We start from the raw sequence: 15,399 nt of genomic DNA on the forward strand, positions 1-15,399 counted from the left end.
TTACTCTAAGGTGAGCTCAAAAGAGATTTGTGCACAAATTTGGGCAGCAATTCATTACTCAATTTCAAGCTGAAAAATACATCTCCTAAGCCTTCTATTTATAGGCTAAAATGAGACCAAGGGGTCTCCAAAAAGTGGAGGGAAAAAGGAGTCTAGAAAGTTGAATTTTGGAGCCAAAAAGGAGCATGTGGGAGGTGTGACTTGCCACCTAAGCAAGTCACACTTGTCTTGCCATGGGAAGCTAACTCTCATCCTTGGAGAGCAAGTTTGAGAAGCTTCTAGGCTTTTCTAGAGTAGACACACTACTCTTGGCCCATTTGGCCCAATTCCCCTTTTTGGTCCAAAATTACTTCTAAAGCCCAATTTCCTCTAAGGCCCAATACATGGCCCAAAGAAAATCCTATTCTACTGGGCCCAAAATACAAAGCCCAAAATAAAAAATCCTAATCTAGTATTTACAAGCAAAATGTCCTAGGCTAGGTCTTCACATCTTCCTTGGCCCATGTGAAGTTCATCTTGGGCCTTGCATGCGCATTTAAGGCCCATTCCTCTTGTATTCTCCTAGCCATGGCTCTTGTTGTAGGTCCCTTGGCTCGAGGCTTCTCATCAATATTGGAGAATTCTTCTTTGTTATGGCCATAATCTCTTGAATTGCCTAAGAAACCAAGGAGAATTTGAGTGGTAAAAGGCAAGAGTGTTTTATTTTTAGTAAAAGCCAATCTGTGAGTGCAAACACTTGAGTGGGTGAGAAAATTTTCAAACACCATATATATATTTTGTTCTTGTTACCTTGATCTGTTTGTTAATCATGGCAGAAAGGAATGATATTCAGATGCAAATTGTTGCATTATCTCAACATTTGGAGAGATTGATGAAGCAACAACAAGATGAGTTTCATGATAGGTTGGACCAACTAGAGAATAGTACCCCACCAAGAGGAGGAGGAGGGCCACAAAGGAATGAAGGGAGAATAGAAGGAGTAAGGTTGAATGTGCCACCTTTCAAGGGGAGGAGTGATCCTGAAGCTTACTTGGAGTGGGAGCTCAAAATTGAGCATGTATTTTCTTGCAATAATTATAGTGAGGAGCAAAAGGTAAGGCTTACAGCAACTGAATTTTCTGATTATGCTTTAATTTGGTGGAACAAGTTGCAAAGACAGAGGATTAGAGATGAGGAGCCTTTGGTGGACACTTGGGGTGAGATGAAAAAGGTCATGAGGAAGCGGTATGTACCTTCTAGCTTCCATAGGGACTTAAAATTGAAACTACAAAGACTTTCTCAAGGAAGCAAGGGAGTGGATGAGTATTATAAGGAGATGGAGATTCTTATCATCCAAGCCAAAATTGAAGAAGATCCTGAGGTAACTATGACACGTTTCCTTAATGGATTAAATCATGATATTAGAGATGTTGTTGAGTTGCAGGAGTTTGTGGAGATGGAGGATCTATTGCATAAAACCATACAGGTAGAACAACAAATTAAAAGAAAGAGTGCAACAAGAAAGAGTTCTACCAATTTCAATTCTTCAAACTGGAAAGATAGAGTATAAAAAGAAGGTGTTGCCTCCACTAGCAATTCAGTGCTTTCTAATGAAGGAAAAATTGTTCAAAAGAAACCTGAACATCCACCAAAGAGGACTAGAGAAGTGAAATGTTTTAAATGTTTGGGCATGGGACATTATGCCTATGAGTGTCCTACAAAGAAGACCGTTCTTCTTAAGGATAATGGGGAGTACACAAGCGATTCTGATGATGATGATGGAGAGGTAGAAGAGAGTGATGGTGAGTTGAAACCTAATGTAGGAGAGTTATACATGATTAGAAGGATGTTGGGAAGTCAAGTCAAGGCCGAGGATGCATCTTAAAGGGAGAATATTTTTCATACAAGATGTTCAGTTAATGGTAATGTATGTTTGGTAATCATTGATGGAGGAAGTTGTACCAATGTGGTGAGTTCAAGATTAGTGTCAAAAATGAACATGGACACTAAACCACATCCTAGGCCATACAAACTTCATTGGCTAGTGAAGGAGAAGAAGTCCAAGTGAAACAGCAAGCTGAAGTCTCTTTCACCATTGGGAAATATGAAGATAAGATCTTATGTGATGCGGTTCCCATGGAGGCTAGCCATATTCTTTTGGGAAGACCGTGGCAGTATGACATTAAAGCCATTCATGGTGGTTTCACTAACAAATTCTCTTTCATGTATCAAGATAAAAAAGTGGTCCTCAAACCCTTGTCTCCTAAAGAGGTGTGTGAGGATCAAATAAAAATGAGAGAAAAGTTAGCAAATGAGAGAAAGAGTGAAACACTTGAAAGGAAAAAGAAAAAGAGTGAAACACTTGACAGGAAAATGAGAGAAAATGAAACATTTGAGGGTAAGCAAGTTTATTTAGCAAGAGAAAGAGAGGTAAGGAGGGTGCTTTGCGCAAGACAACCCCTCTACTTATTGTTTTGTCAAAATCAAATTTCAAATTCTGACCAATTTGGCAAATTTGAATTGCCCTCTAGTATTGAGTCCCTTTTGCAGGATTATAAAGATGTGTTTCCAGCAAGTGTCCCTGATGGTTTGCCACCTTTGAGAGGAATTAAGCATCACATTGATCTCATTCCGGGAGCTGCTTTGCCCAATAGGCCAGCTTATAGGAGCAACCCACAAGAGACCAAGGAGATTGAAAAACAAGTTACTGAACTCATGAGTAAAGGTTGGGTGAGGGATAGCATGAGTCCATGTGCTGTACCTATGATTTTGGTGCCCAAAAAGGATGGCTCATGGAGGATGTGTTCTGATTGTAGAGCAATAAACAACATCACCATCAAGTATAGGCATCCAATTCCAAGGTTAGATGATCTTCTTGATGAACTTTATGGTGCATGTGTGTTTTCTAAAATTGATCTTAAAAGTGGCTATAATCAGATTAGGATTAGAGAAGGTGATGAATGGAAAACTGCTTTTAAAACTAAATATGGATTGTATGAGTGGTTGGTTATGCTCTTTGGTTTGAAAAATGCACCTAGTACTTTTATGCGGTTAAAGAACCATGTTTTAAGAGAGTTTATTGGTAAATTGGTTGTGGTGTACTTTGATGATATTCTGATCTATAGCACCAGTCTTGAGTTGCATGTTGAGCATTTGCAATCTGTTTTGGTTGTTCTTAGAAAAGAAAAATTGTATGCCAATTTGGAAAAATGCATCTTTTATTCTGATCATGTGGTGTTTTTGGGTTTTGTTGTGAGTGCTAAAGGTGTACAAGTTGATGCGGAAAAGGTCAAGGCCATCCAAGAATGGCCTACACCTAAGACTGTTAGTAAGGTGAGGGGTTTTCATGGTTTAGCAAGTTTTTACAGGAGATTTGTTAAGGATTTTAGTACACTGGCTGCACCTCTAAATGAAATTGTTAAAAAGAATGTGGGTTTTAAATGGGGAGAGAAACAAGAGGAGCCCTTTGCTTCCCTCAAGCATAAGCTAACTAATGCACCTATTCTTGCCATGCCTAATTTTGCAAAATCTTTTGAAATTGAGTGTGATGCATCAAATGTGGGTATTGGGGCTGTTTTGCTGAAGTTTATTATACAAAGTGTTTAACTGAAGGACATCCATGTTTAGTTGCATTCGGTTACGGAAGCGAAAACAATGTTGTGAGCCCTAGATTGGTGGAGAAACTCCAATTACCAGCAACCTTTCATCTTGATCAAGCATGGATCAAATTCAGTACATGGCAATGTGTGAAAGAAATATTATGTAATATTGCTCCCATTGACTCTTGTCATCTTCTTTTGGGATGGGCATGGCTTCATTTTAAAACACTCCATCTTGATGGACGTTCCCTTTATTTGAGGCATGAGGGACATCAAATGAAGTATAAATTTATGACACCAAGACAAGTCAGTAAGGATCAACGTAGGCTGAAGGAGAAAACAGAAAAAGAAAGAATAGAAAAAGAAGTAATATAAACTGCAGAAGGAAGGCAAAAAAAAAGAAAAAGAAATGGAACTAGAGAAAGTTTATTCGTCAATGTTTTTCCTTTTATAGTTTGTGAAGTCATTTTACAGGAACAAAAGGATAAGCATGTGAATGAAACACACCAACTTCCATGTTTGAAAAGGAAGCTTGTTCATAGTGATTTATTATGCATTTGGTCCGTCGATACTAAGCAAATTCGTCAAACACAATGCATGGAATTATTTATTGTTACATATCAAGGTGGGGTACTGTTGCCAAGAAATGTTATGGACGGATTGCAACCATTGGAAAGTAACAAATATCAAGTTGAATTTGATCCTGGAAGAAAAGAATTAGTTTCAACTTGTGAAAAAATAAAGTCCTTCACAAGATCATAATAAACTTACATTAAAACTAGTGTCTTAAGATTCGGGACAAATCTTCTCGAAGAAGGAGGGTATGATGTGAATTGCATATGGGTCAAATGGAGGATGACTAATGCGCCGTGTTGAAGCAGTTTCTTTTATTTAAATAAAGGACCAATGCTTTGTAAAATTGGCTGACCAAATTGTGTTTGTGCTTAACCAATTAATGGGCTTTAGTTTTGCTTTATCTTGAAGTTGAAATAAGGGTCCGTATGCCAACTTAAGAACCAACCTTTGGAAGATCAAGAGGACCTTTGCTCAAAGTTTGTGGATGACTTTTGGTAGCCTTAAATTCAGTTACAATCAAGAATTAAGTAGCGGATCGTTATTAGCTTGAGTGGATCATTAATTAATAGCTTTAAGCGGGTTGTAATTGAAATTTATGTGTCGTTTGTAATTCTGATGGTTAAAGCTCCTATATAAGTTGAACCATTTTCATCAATGAAGGCAAGCTGAGTTTTATTGAGAAAATAGACGAGTTTTATCTCATCTATCTTAGTGAGAGTGATTCTCCTAAGTTCTTGAGTGATTTAAGAATCCATGAGTTTAATCAAAGGTCCTTTATCTCTTTGTGTGTTTCAACTCTTAGGCTTATGTTCCATTCTTGGAAGTGTGATATCCATCAATTTTCGTTCCATCTTCTTTTATGTTTCCATTTTCTCGTTTTAAATAATTTCTCAAATTTCTTACTTGTTAGCATTCCAGCAATGATAGATCAGTCAAACGAATCGAACCCTGTGGATTCACATCATTTGGTATTCAGAGTCTGGCTATCTACATTTGGAATAGGAAAGGAAGTTTATTATACAAAGTGTTTAACCGAAGGCCACCCATGTTTAGTTGCATTCGATTACGGAAGTGAAAACAATGTTGTGAGCCATAGATTGGTGGAGAAACTCCAGTTACCAGCAACCTTTCATCTGGATCAAGCATGGATTAAATTCAGTACATGGCAATGTGTGAAAGAAGTATTATGTGATATTGCTCCCATGGACTCTTGTCATCTTCTTTTGGGATGGGCATGGCTTCGTGATGGAGGTGTGACAATGAGCAAAGACAAGGATCCACTTGAAGAACTTGGAGGACCTATGACAAGGTCTAGAGCAAAGAAAGCAAAAGAAGCTCTACAACAAGTGTTGTCAATATTATTTGAGTACAAGCCCAAGTTTGAAGGAGAAAAGACAAAAGTTGTAAATTGCATTGTGGCCCAAATGGAAGAGGACTAACGTGCCAGATTAATGCAGTTTCTTTTATTTAAATAAAGGCCCATTTGACATCTTAAGAACCAGTCTTGGAAGACTAAGAAGACCTTGCTGAATAATTTTGGATGACTTTTTGGCTGCCCCAATTTCAGTTATAATTAGCCATTAGGTAGTGGACAATTATTAGCTTGATTGGTTTATTATTAGCATTAGCGGGATATAATGACAATTAATGGTCTTTTTGTAACCATAATGGTTAAAGCCTCTATATAAGCTGAACCATTTCTTATCAATGAAATCAAGTTAAGTTTTGTTCAGAAATTCAATTTTCTATCTAATAGTGAAAGTGATTCTCCTAGTTCTTGAGTGATTCAAGAACCCTTGGCTGTATCAAAGGATTTTGCCATCCTTTGTGTGTTGCCTCCTTTGGAAAGAGCGATTCTTTCCTTCCACTTTTAGATTCACCCCTTATTACTTTCTTCTTCACCCAATTTTCAAAAGAATATCTAATTCTGCCCACAAAACATCTCGTGGTCATAACTGGTTCTAACCCTAAAAGAAAAAAAATCCTAAGTTAGCCCTTGTGCAAAGAGATTCATATCATTTGGTATTCAGAGCTTCGGTTTAAGGGTTTGAACGTCAAACTGGTAACATCCTTCCTTCTTTCTTATTTTACCAATTCATTACCTTATTACTTGTATTATTTATGTTTGTGCTGAATCATTGCAAAAGTTAGGCCCTTCTAAAAATTAAAAAAAAGAAAATAGTTACAGCAATTCGTAATTGTACTGAAACTATGATAAAAAAAATGGGTCGAATGATTCATGTCTCGTAACAATTTTTATAAGGTAATATATTGGTGTTATTGAAGGATTGTTGCTGATTTCCTTCTTTTTACCTACTTTTCTTGGCCTCTTTTTTTCTTTGTTAACCTTTCTTTGTCTACTTACAAGCGTTTCGCTGCACATATTAGAGAATTGTTCTTTGTTATGGCCATAATCTCTTGAATTGCCTAAGAAACCAAGGAGAATTTGAGTGGTAAAAGGCAAGAGTGTTTTATTTTTAGTAAAAGCTAATCTGTGAGTGCAAACACTTGAGTGGGTGAGGAAATTTTCAAACACCATATATATATTTTGTTCTTGTTACCTTGATCTGTTTGTTAATCATGGCAGAAAGGAATGATATTCAGATGCAAATTGCTGCATTATCTCAACATTTGGAGAGGTTGATGAAGCAACAACAAGATGAGTTTCATGATAGGTTGGACCAACTAGAGAATAGAACCCCACCAAGAGGAGGAGGAGGAGGGCCACAAAGGAATGAAGGGAGAATAGAAGGAGTAAGGTTGAATGTGCCACCTTTCAAGGGGAGGAGTGATCCTGAAGCTTACTTGGAGTGGGAGCTCAAAATTGAGCATGTATTTTCTTGCAATAACTATAGTGAGGAGCAAAACGTAAGGCTTGCAGCAACTGAATTTTCTGATTATGCTTTAATTTGGTGGAACAAGTTACAAAGACAGAGGATTAGAGATGAGGAGCCTTTGGTGGACACTTGGGGTGAGATGAAAAGGGTCATGAGGAAGCAGTATGTACCTTCTAGCTTCCATAGGGACTTACAATTGAAACTACAAAGACTTTCTCAAGGAAGCAAGGGAGTAGATGAGTATTACAAGGAGATGGAGATTCTTATCATCCAAGCAAAAATTGAAGAAGATCCTGAGGTAACTATGGCACGTTTCCTTAATGGATTAAATCATGATATTAGAGATGTTGTTGAGTTGTAGGAGTTTGTGGAGATGGAGGATCTATTGCATAAAGCCATACAAGTAGAACAACATATTAAAAGAAAGAGTACAGCAAGAAAGAGTTCTACCAATTTCAATTCTTCAAACTGGAAAGATAGAGTAAAGAATGAAGGTGTTGCCTCCTATAGCAATTCAGTGCTTTCTAATGAAGGAAAAATTGTTCAAAAGAAACCTGAACATCCACCAAAGAGGACTAGAGAAGTGAAATGTTTTAAATGTTTGGGCATGGGACATTATGCCTATGAGTGTCCTACAAAGAAGACCGTTCTTCTTAAGGATAATGGGGAGTACACAAGCGATTCTGATGATGATGATGGAGAGGTAGAAGAGAGTGATGGTGAGTTGAAACCTAATGTAGGAGAGTTATACATGATTAGAAGGATGTTGGGAAGTCAAGTCAAGGCCGAGGATGCATCTCAAAGGGAGAATATTTTTCATACAAGATGTTCAGTTAATGGTAATGTATGTTTGGTAATCATTGGTGGAGGAAGTTGTACCAATGTGGTGAGTTCAAGATTAGTGTCAAAAATGAACATGGACACTAAACCACATCCTAGGCCATACAAACTTCATTGGCTTAGTGAAGGAGAAGAAGTCCAAGTGAAACAGCAAGCTGAAGTTTCTTTCACCATTGGGAAATATGAAGATAAGATCTTATGTGATGCGGCTCCCATGGAGGCTAGCCATATTCTTTTGGGAAGACCGTGGCAGTATGACATTAAAGCCATTCATGGTGGTTTCACTAACAAATTCTCTTTCATGTATCAAGATAAAAAAGTGGTCCTCAAACCCTTGTCTCCTAAAGAGGTGTGTGAGGATCAAATAAAAATGAGAGAAAAGTTAGCAAATGAGAGAAAGAGTGAAACACTTGAAAGGAAAAAGAAAAAGAGTGAAACACTTGACAGGAAAATGAGAGAAAATGAAACATTTGAGGGTAAGCAAGTTTATTTAGCAAGAGAAAGAGAGGTAAGGAGGGTGCTTTGCGCAAGACAGCCCCTCTACTTATTGTTTTGTCAAAATCAAATTTCAAATTCTGACCAATTTGGCAAATTTGAATTGCCCTCTAGTATTGAGTCCCTTTTGCAGGATTATAAAGATGTGTTTCCAGCAAGTGTCCCTGATGGTTTGCCACCTTTGAAAGGAATTGAGCATCACATTGATCTCATTCCGGGAGCTGCTTTGCCCAATAGGCCAGCTTATAGGAGCAACCCACAAGAGACCAAAGAGATTGAAAAACAAGTTACTGAACTCATGAGTAAAGGTTGGGTGAGGGATAGCATGAGTCCATGTGCTGTACCTATGATTTTGGTGCCCAAAAAGGATGACTCATGGAGGATGTGTTCTGATTGTAGAGCAATAAACAACATCACCATCAAGTATAGGCATCCAATTCCAAGGTTAGATGATCTTCTTGATGAACTTTATGGTGCATGTGTGTTTTCTAAAATTGATCTTAAAAGTGGCTATAATCAGATTAGGATTAGAGATGGTGATGAATGGAAAACTGCTTTTAAAACTAAATATGGATTGTATGAGTGGTTGGTTATGCTCTTTGGTTTGAAAAATGCACCTAGTACTTTTATGCGGTTAAAGAACCATGTTTTAAGAGAGTTTATTGGTAAATTGGTTGTGGTGTACTTTGATGATATTCTGATCTATAGCACCAGTCTTGAGTTGCATGTTGAGCATTTGCAATCTATTTTGGTTGTTCTTAGAAAAGAAAAATTGTATGCCAATTTGGAAAAATGCATCTTTTATTCTGATCATGTGGTGTTTTTGGGTTTTGTTGTGAGTGCTAAAGGTGTACAAGTTGATGCGGAAAAGGTCAAGGCCATCCAAGAATGGCCTACACCTAAGACTGTTAGTAAGGTGAGGGGTTTTCATGGTTTAGCAAGTTTTTACAGGAGATTTGTTAAGGATTTTAGTACACTGGCTGCACCTCTAAATGAAATTGTTAAAAAGAATGTGGGTTTTAAATGGGGAGAGAAACAAGAGGAGCCCTTTGCTTCCCTCAAGCATAAGCTAACTAATGCACCTATTCTTGCCATGCCTAATTTTGCAAAATCTTTTGAAATTGAGTGTGATGCATCAAATGTGGGTATTGGGGCTGTTTTGCTGAAGTTTATTATACAAAGTGTTTAACTGAAGGACATCCATGTTTAGTTGCATTCGGTTACGGAAGCGAAAACAATGTTGTGAGCTATAGATTGGTGGAGAAACTCCAGATACCAGCAACCTTTCATCTGGATCAAGCATGGATCAAATTCAGTACATGGCAATGTGTGAAAGAAGTATTATGTGATATTGCTCCCATGGACTCTTGTCATCTTCTTTTGGGATGGGCATGGCTTCGTTTTAAAACACTCCATCTTGATGAACGTTCCCTTTATTTGAGGCATGAGGGACATCAAATGAAGTATAAATTTATGACACCAAGACAAGTCAGTAAGGATCAACGTAGGCTGAAGGAGAAAAGAGAAAAAGATAGAATAGAAAAAGAAGTAATATAAACTGCAGAAGGAAGGGAAAATAAAGAAAAAGAAATGGAAATACAGAAAGTTTACTCGTCAATGTTTTTCCTTCTATAGTTTGTGATGTCATTTTACAGGAACAATAGGATAAGCCTGTGAATGAAACACACCAACTTCCATGTTTAAAAAGGAAGCTTGTTCATAGTGATTTATTATGCATTTGGTCCGTCGATAAGAAGCAAATTCGTCAAACATAATGCATGGAATTATTTATTGTTACATATCAAGGTGGGGTACAGTTGCCAAGAAATGTTATCGATGGATTGCAACCATTGGAAAGTAACAAATATCAAGTTGAATTTCATCCTGGAAGAAGAGAATTAGATTCATCTTGTGAAAAAATAAAGTCCTTCACAAGACATAATAAAATTACATTAAAACTAGTGTCTTAAGATTCGGGACAAATCTTCTCAAAGAAGGAGGGTATGATGTGAATTGCATATGGGTCAAATGGAGGATGACTAATGCACCGTGTTGATGTAGTTTCTTTTATTTAAATAAGGGCCCAATGCTTTGTAAAATTGGCTGACCAAATTGTGTTTATGCTTAACCACTTAATGGGCTTTAGTTTTGCTTTATCTTCAAGTTGAAATAAGGGTCCATATGCCAACTTAGGAACCAACCTTTAGAAGATTAAAAAGACCTTTTCTCAAAGTTTGTGGATGACTTTTGGTAGCCTTAAATTCAGTTACAATCAAGCATTAAGTAGCGGATCGTAATTAGTTTGAGTGGATCATTAATTAATAGCTTTAAGCGGGTTGTAATTGAAATTTATGTCTTTTACAATTTTGATGGTTAAAGCTCCTATATAAGTTGAACCATTTTCATCAATGAAGGCAAGCTGAGTTTTATTGAGAAAATAGACGAGTTTTATCTCATCTATCTTAGTGAGAGTGATTCTCCTAAGTTCTTGAGTGATTCAAGAATCCATGAGTTTAATCAAAGGTCCGTTATCTCTTTGTGTGTTTCAACTCTTAGGCTTATGTTCCATTCTTGGAAGTGTGATGTCTATCAATTTCTGTTCCATCTTCTTTTATGTTTCCATTTTCTCATTTTAAATAATTTCTCAAATTTCTTGCTCGTTAGCATTCCAACATTGATAGATCAGTCAAACGAATCGAACCTTGTGGATTCACATCATTTGGTATTCAGAGGTTGGTTTTCTAGATTTCGAATAGGAAAGGAAGTTTATTATATAAAGTGTTTAACCGAAGGACATCCATGTTTAGTTGCATTCAATTACGGAAGCGAAAACAATGTTGTGAGCCCTAGATTGGTGGAGAAACTCCAATTACCAGCAACCTTTCATCTTGATCAAGCATGGATCAAATTCAGTACATGGCAATGTGTGAAAGAAATATTATGTGATATTGCTCCCATTGACTCTTGTCATTTTCTTTTGGGATGGGCATGGCTTCGTTTTAAAACACTCAATCTTGATGAACGTTCCCTTTATTTGAGGCATGAGGGACATCAAATGAAGTATAAATTTATGACACCAAGACAAGTCAGTAAGGATCAACGTAGGCTGAAGGAGAAAAGAGAAAAAGATAGAATAGAAAAAGAAGTAATATAAACTGTAGAAGGAAGGCAAAAAAAAAAGAAAAAGAAATGGAACTAAATAAAGTTTATTCGTCAATGTTTTTCCTTCTATAGTTTGTGAAGTCATTTTACAGGAACAAAAGGATAAGCATGTGAATGAAACACACCAACTTCCATGTTTAAAAAGGAAGCTTGTTCATAGTGATTTATTATGCATTTGGTCCGTCGATACTAAGCAAATTTGTCAAACACAATGCATGGAATTATTTATTGTTACATATCAAGGTGGGGTACTGTTGCCAAGAAATGTTATCGACAGATTGCAACCATTGGAAAGTAACAAATATCAAGTTGAATTTGATCCTGGAAGAAAAGAATTAGTTTCAACTTGTGAAAAAATAAAGTCCTTCACAAGATCATAATAAACTTACATTAAAACTAGTGTCTTAAGATTCGGAACAAATCTTCTCAAAGAAGGAGGGTATGATGTGAATTGCATATGGGTCAAATGGAGGATGACTAATGCGCCGTGTTGATGCAGTTTCTTTTATTTAAATAAGGCTCCAATGCTTTGGAAAATTGGCTGACCAAATTGTGTTTGTGCTTAACCAATTAATGGGCTTTAGTTTTGCTTTATCTTGAAGTTGAAATAAGGGTCCATATGCCAACTTAAGAACCAACCTTTAGAAGATTAAAAGGACCTTTTCTCAAAGTTTGTGGATGACTTTTGGTAGCCTTAAATTCAGTTACAATCAAGCATTAAGTAGGGGATCGTAATTAGTTTGAGTGGATCATTAATTAATAGCTTTCAGCGGGTTGTAATTGAAATTTATGTGTCTTTTATAATTTTGATGGTTAAAGCTCCTATATAAGTTGAACCATTTTCATCAATGAAGGCAAGCTGAGTTTTATTGAGAAAATAGACGAGTTTTATCTCATCTATCTTAGTGAGAGTGATTCTCCTAAGTTCTTGAGTGATTCAAGAATCCATGAGTTTAATCAAAGGTCCTTTATCTCTTTGTGTGTTTCAACTCTTAGGCTTATGTTCCATTCTTGAAAGTGTGATGTCTATCAATTTCCGTTCCATCTTCTTTTATGTTTCCATTTTCTCGTTTTAAATAATTTCTCAAATTTCTTGCATGTTAGCATTTAACCAATGATAGATCAGTCAAACGAATCGAACCCTGTGCTTTCACATCATTTGGTATTCAGAGCCTGGCTATCTAGATTTTGAATAGGAAAGGAAGTTTATTATACAAAGTGTTTAACCGAAGGCCATCCATGTTTAGTTGCATTCGATTACGGAAGCGAAAGCAATGTTCTGAGCCAAAGATTGGTGGAGAAACTCCAGTTACCAGTAACCTTTCATCCGGATCAAGCATGGATTATATTCAGTACATGGCAATGTGTGAAAGAAGTATTATGTGATATTGCTCCCATGGACTCTTGTCATCTTCTTTTGGGATGGGCATGGCTTCGTTTTAAAACACTCCATCTTGATGAACGTTCGCTTTATTTGAGGCATGAGGGACATCAAATGAAGTATAAATTTATGACACCAAGACAAGTCAGTAAGGATCAACGTAGGCTGAAGGAGAAAACAGAAAAAGAAAGAATAGAAAAAGAAGTAATATAAACTACAGAAGGAAGGCAAAAAAAAAGAAAAAGAAATGGAACTAGAGAAAGTTTATTCGTCAATGTTTTTCCTTTTATAGTTTGTGAAGTCATTTTACAGGAACAAAAGGATAAGCATGTGAATGAAACACACCAACTTCCATTTTTAAAAAGGAAGCTTGTTCATAGTGATTTATTATGCATTTGGTCCGTCGATACTAAGCAAATTCGTCAAACACAATGCATGGAATTATTTATTGTTACATATCAAGGTGGGGTACTGTTGCCAAGGAATGTTATGGACGGATTACAACCATTGGAAAGTAACAAATATCAAGATGAATTTGATCCTGGATGAGAAGAATTAGTTTCAACTTGTGAAAAAATAAAGACCTTAACAAGATCATAATAAACTTACATTAAAACTGGTGTCTTAAGATTCGGGACAAATCTTCTCAAAGAAGGAGGGTATGATGTGAATTGCATATGGGTCAAATGGAGGATGACTAATGCGCCATGTTGATGCAGTTTCTTTTATTTAAATAAGGGCCCAATGCTTTGGAAAATTGGCTGACCAAATTGTGTTTGTGCTTAACCAATTAATGGGCTTTAGTTTTGCTTTATCTTGAAGTTGAAATAAGGGTCCGTATGCCAACTTAAGAACCAACCTTTGGAAGATCAAGAGGACCTTTGCTCAAAGTTTGTGGATGACTTTTGGTAGCCTTAAATTCAGTTACAATCAAGAATTAAGTAGCGGATCGTTATTAGCTTGAGTGGATCATTAATTAATAGCTTTAAGCGGGTTGTAATTGAAATTTATGTGTCGTTTGTAATTCTGATGGTTAAAGCTCCTATATAATTTGAACCATTTTCGTCAATGAAGGCAAGCTTAGTTTTATGGAGAAAATAAACGAGTTTTATCTCATCTATCTCAGTGAGAGTGATTCTCCTAAGTTCTTGAGTGATTCAAGAATCCATGAGTTTAATCAAAGGTCCTTCATCCCTTTGTGTGTTTCAACTCTTAGGCTTATCTTCCATTCTTGGAAGTGTGATATCCATCAATTTTCGTTCCATCTTCTTTTATGTTTCCATTTTCTCGTTTTAAATAATTTCTCAAATTTCTTACTTGTTAGCATTCCAGCAATGATAGATCAGTCAAACGAATCGAACCCTGTGGATTCACATCAGTTGGTATTCAGAGTCTGGCTATCTACATTTGGAATAGGAAAGGAAGTTTATTATACAAAGTGTTTAACCGAAGGCCACCCATGTTTAGTTGCATTCGATTACGGAAGTGAAAACAATGTTGTGAGCCATAGATTGGTGGAGAAACTCCAGTTACCAGCAACCTTTCATCGGGATCAAGCATGGATTAAATTCAGTACATGGCAATGTGTGAAAGAAGTATTATGTGATATTGCTCCCATGGACTCTTGTCATCTTCTTTTGGGATGGGCATGGCTTCGTGATGGAGGTGTGACAATGAGCAAAGACAAGGATCCACTTGAAGAACTTGGAGGACCTATGACAAGGTCTAGAGCAAAGAAAGCAAAAGAAGCTCTACAACAAGTGTTGTCAATATTATTTGAGTGCAAGCCCAAGTTTGAAGGAGAAAAGACAAAAGTTGTAAATTGCATTGTGGCCCAAATGGAAGAGGACTAACGTGCCAGATTAATGCAGTTTCTTTTATTTAAATAAAGGCCAATTTGACATCTTAAGAACCAGTCTTGGAAGACTAAGAAGACCTTGCTGAATAATTTTGGATGACTTTTTGGCTGCCCCAATTTCAGTTATAATTAGCCATTAGGTAGTGGACAATTATTAGCTTGATTGGTTTATTATTAGCATTAGCGGGATATAATGACAATTAATGGTCTTTTTGTAACCCTAATGGTTAAAGCCTCTATATAAGCTGAACCATTTCTTATCAATGAAATCAAGTTAAGTTTTGTTCAGAAATTCAATTTTCTATCTAATAGTGAAAGTGATTCTCCTAGTTCTTGAGTGATTCAAGAACCCTTGGCTGTATCAAAGGATTTTGCCATCCTTTGTGTGTTGCCTCCTTTGGAAAGAGCGATTCTTTCCTTCCACTTTTAGATTCACCCCTTATTACTTTCTTCTTCACCCAATTTTCAAAAGAATATCTAATTCTGCCCACAAAACATCTCGTGGTCATAACTGGTTCTAACCCTAAAAGAAAAAAAATCCTAAGTTAGCCCTTGTGCAAAGAGATTCATATCATTTGGTATTCAGAGCTTCGGTTTAAGGGTTTGAACGTCAAACTGGTAACATCCTTCCTTCTTTCTTATTTTACCAATTCATTACCTTATTACTTGTAT

General features: G+C 36.6%; 2 protein-coding genes across 2 annotated transcripts; both read left to right on the forward strand.

Moving 5' to 3' along the window:
- The first annotated feature begins 808 nt into the window (after positions 1–808).
- LOC114171289 lies at positions 809–3,585 on the forward strand. Its single transcript, XM_028056418.1, has 4 exons — positions 809–1,465; positions 1,613–1,765; positions 2,002–2,250; positions 2,530–3,585. Exons 1-4 carry the CDS (start codon positions 809–811, stop codon positions 3,583–3,585), a joined length of 2,115 nt encoding a protein of 704 aa, XP_027912219.1.
- A 3,149-nt stretch (positions 3,586–6,734) lies between these two features.
- LOC114171290 lies at positions 6,735–9,515 on the forward strand. The gene is made up of 3 exons (XM_028056419.1): positions 6,735–7,289; positions 7,353–8,180; positions 8,460–9,515. The coding sequence occupies exons 1-3, from the start codon at positions 6,735–6,737 to the stop codon at positions 9,513–9,515; spliced, it is 2,439 nt and encodes an 812-aa protein (XP_027912220.1).
- The last annotated feature ends 5,884 nt before the right edge of the window (positions 9,516–15,399 follow it).

Source organism: Vigna unguiculata, unplaced genomic scaffold, assembly GCF_004118075.2.
Source record: "Vigna unguiculata cultivar IT97K-499-35 unplaced genomic scaffold, ASM411807v1 contig_183, whole genome shotgun sequence".
NCBI classification, from domain to species: Eukaryota; Viridiplantae; Streptophyta; class Magnoliopsida; order Fabales; family Fabaceae; genus Vigna; species Vigna unguiculata.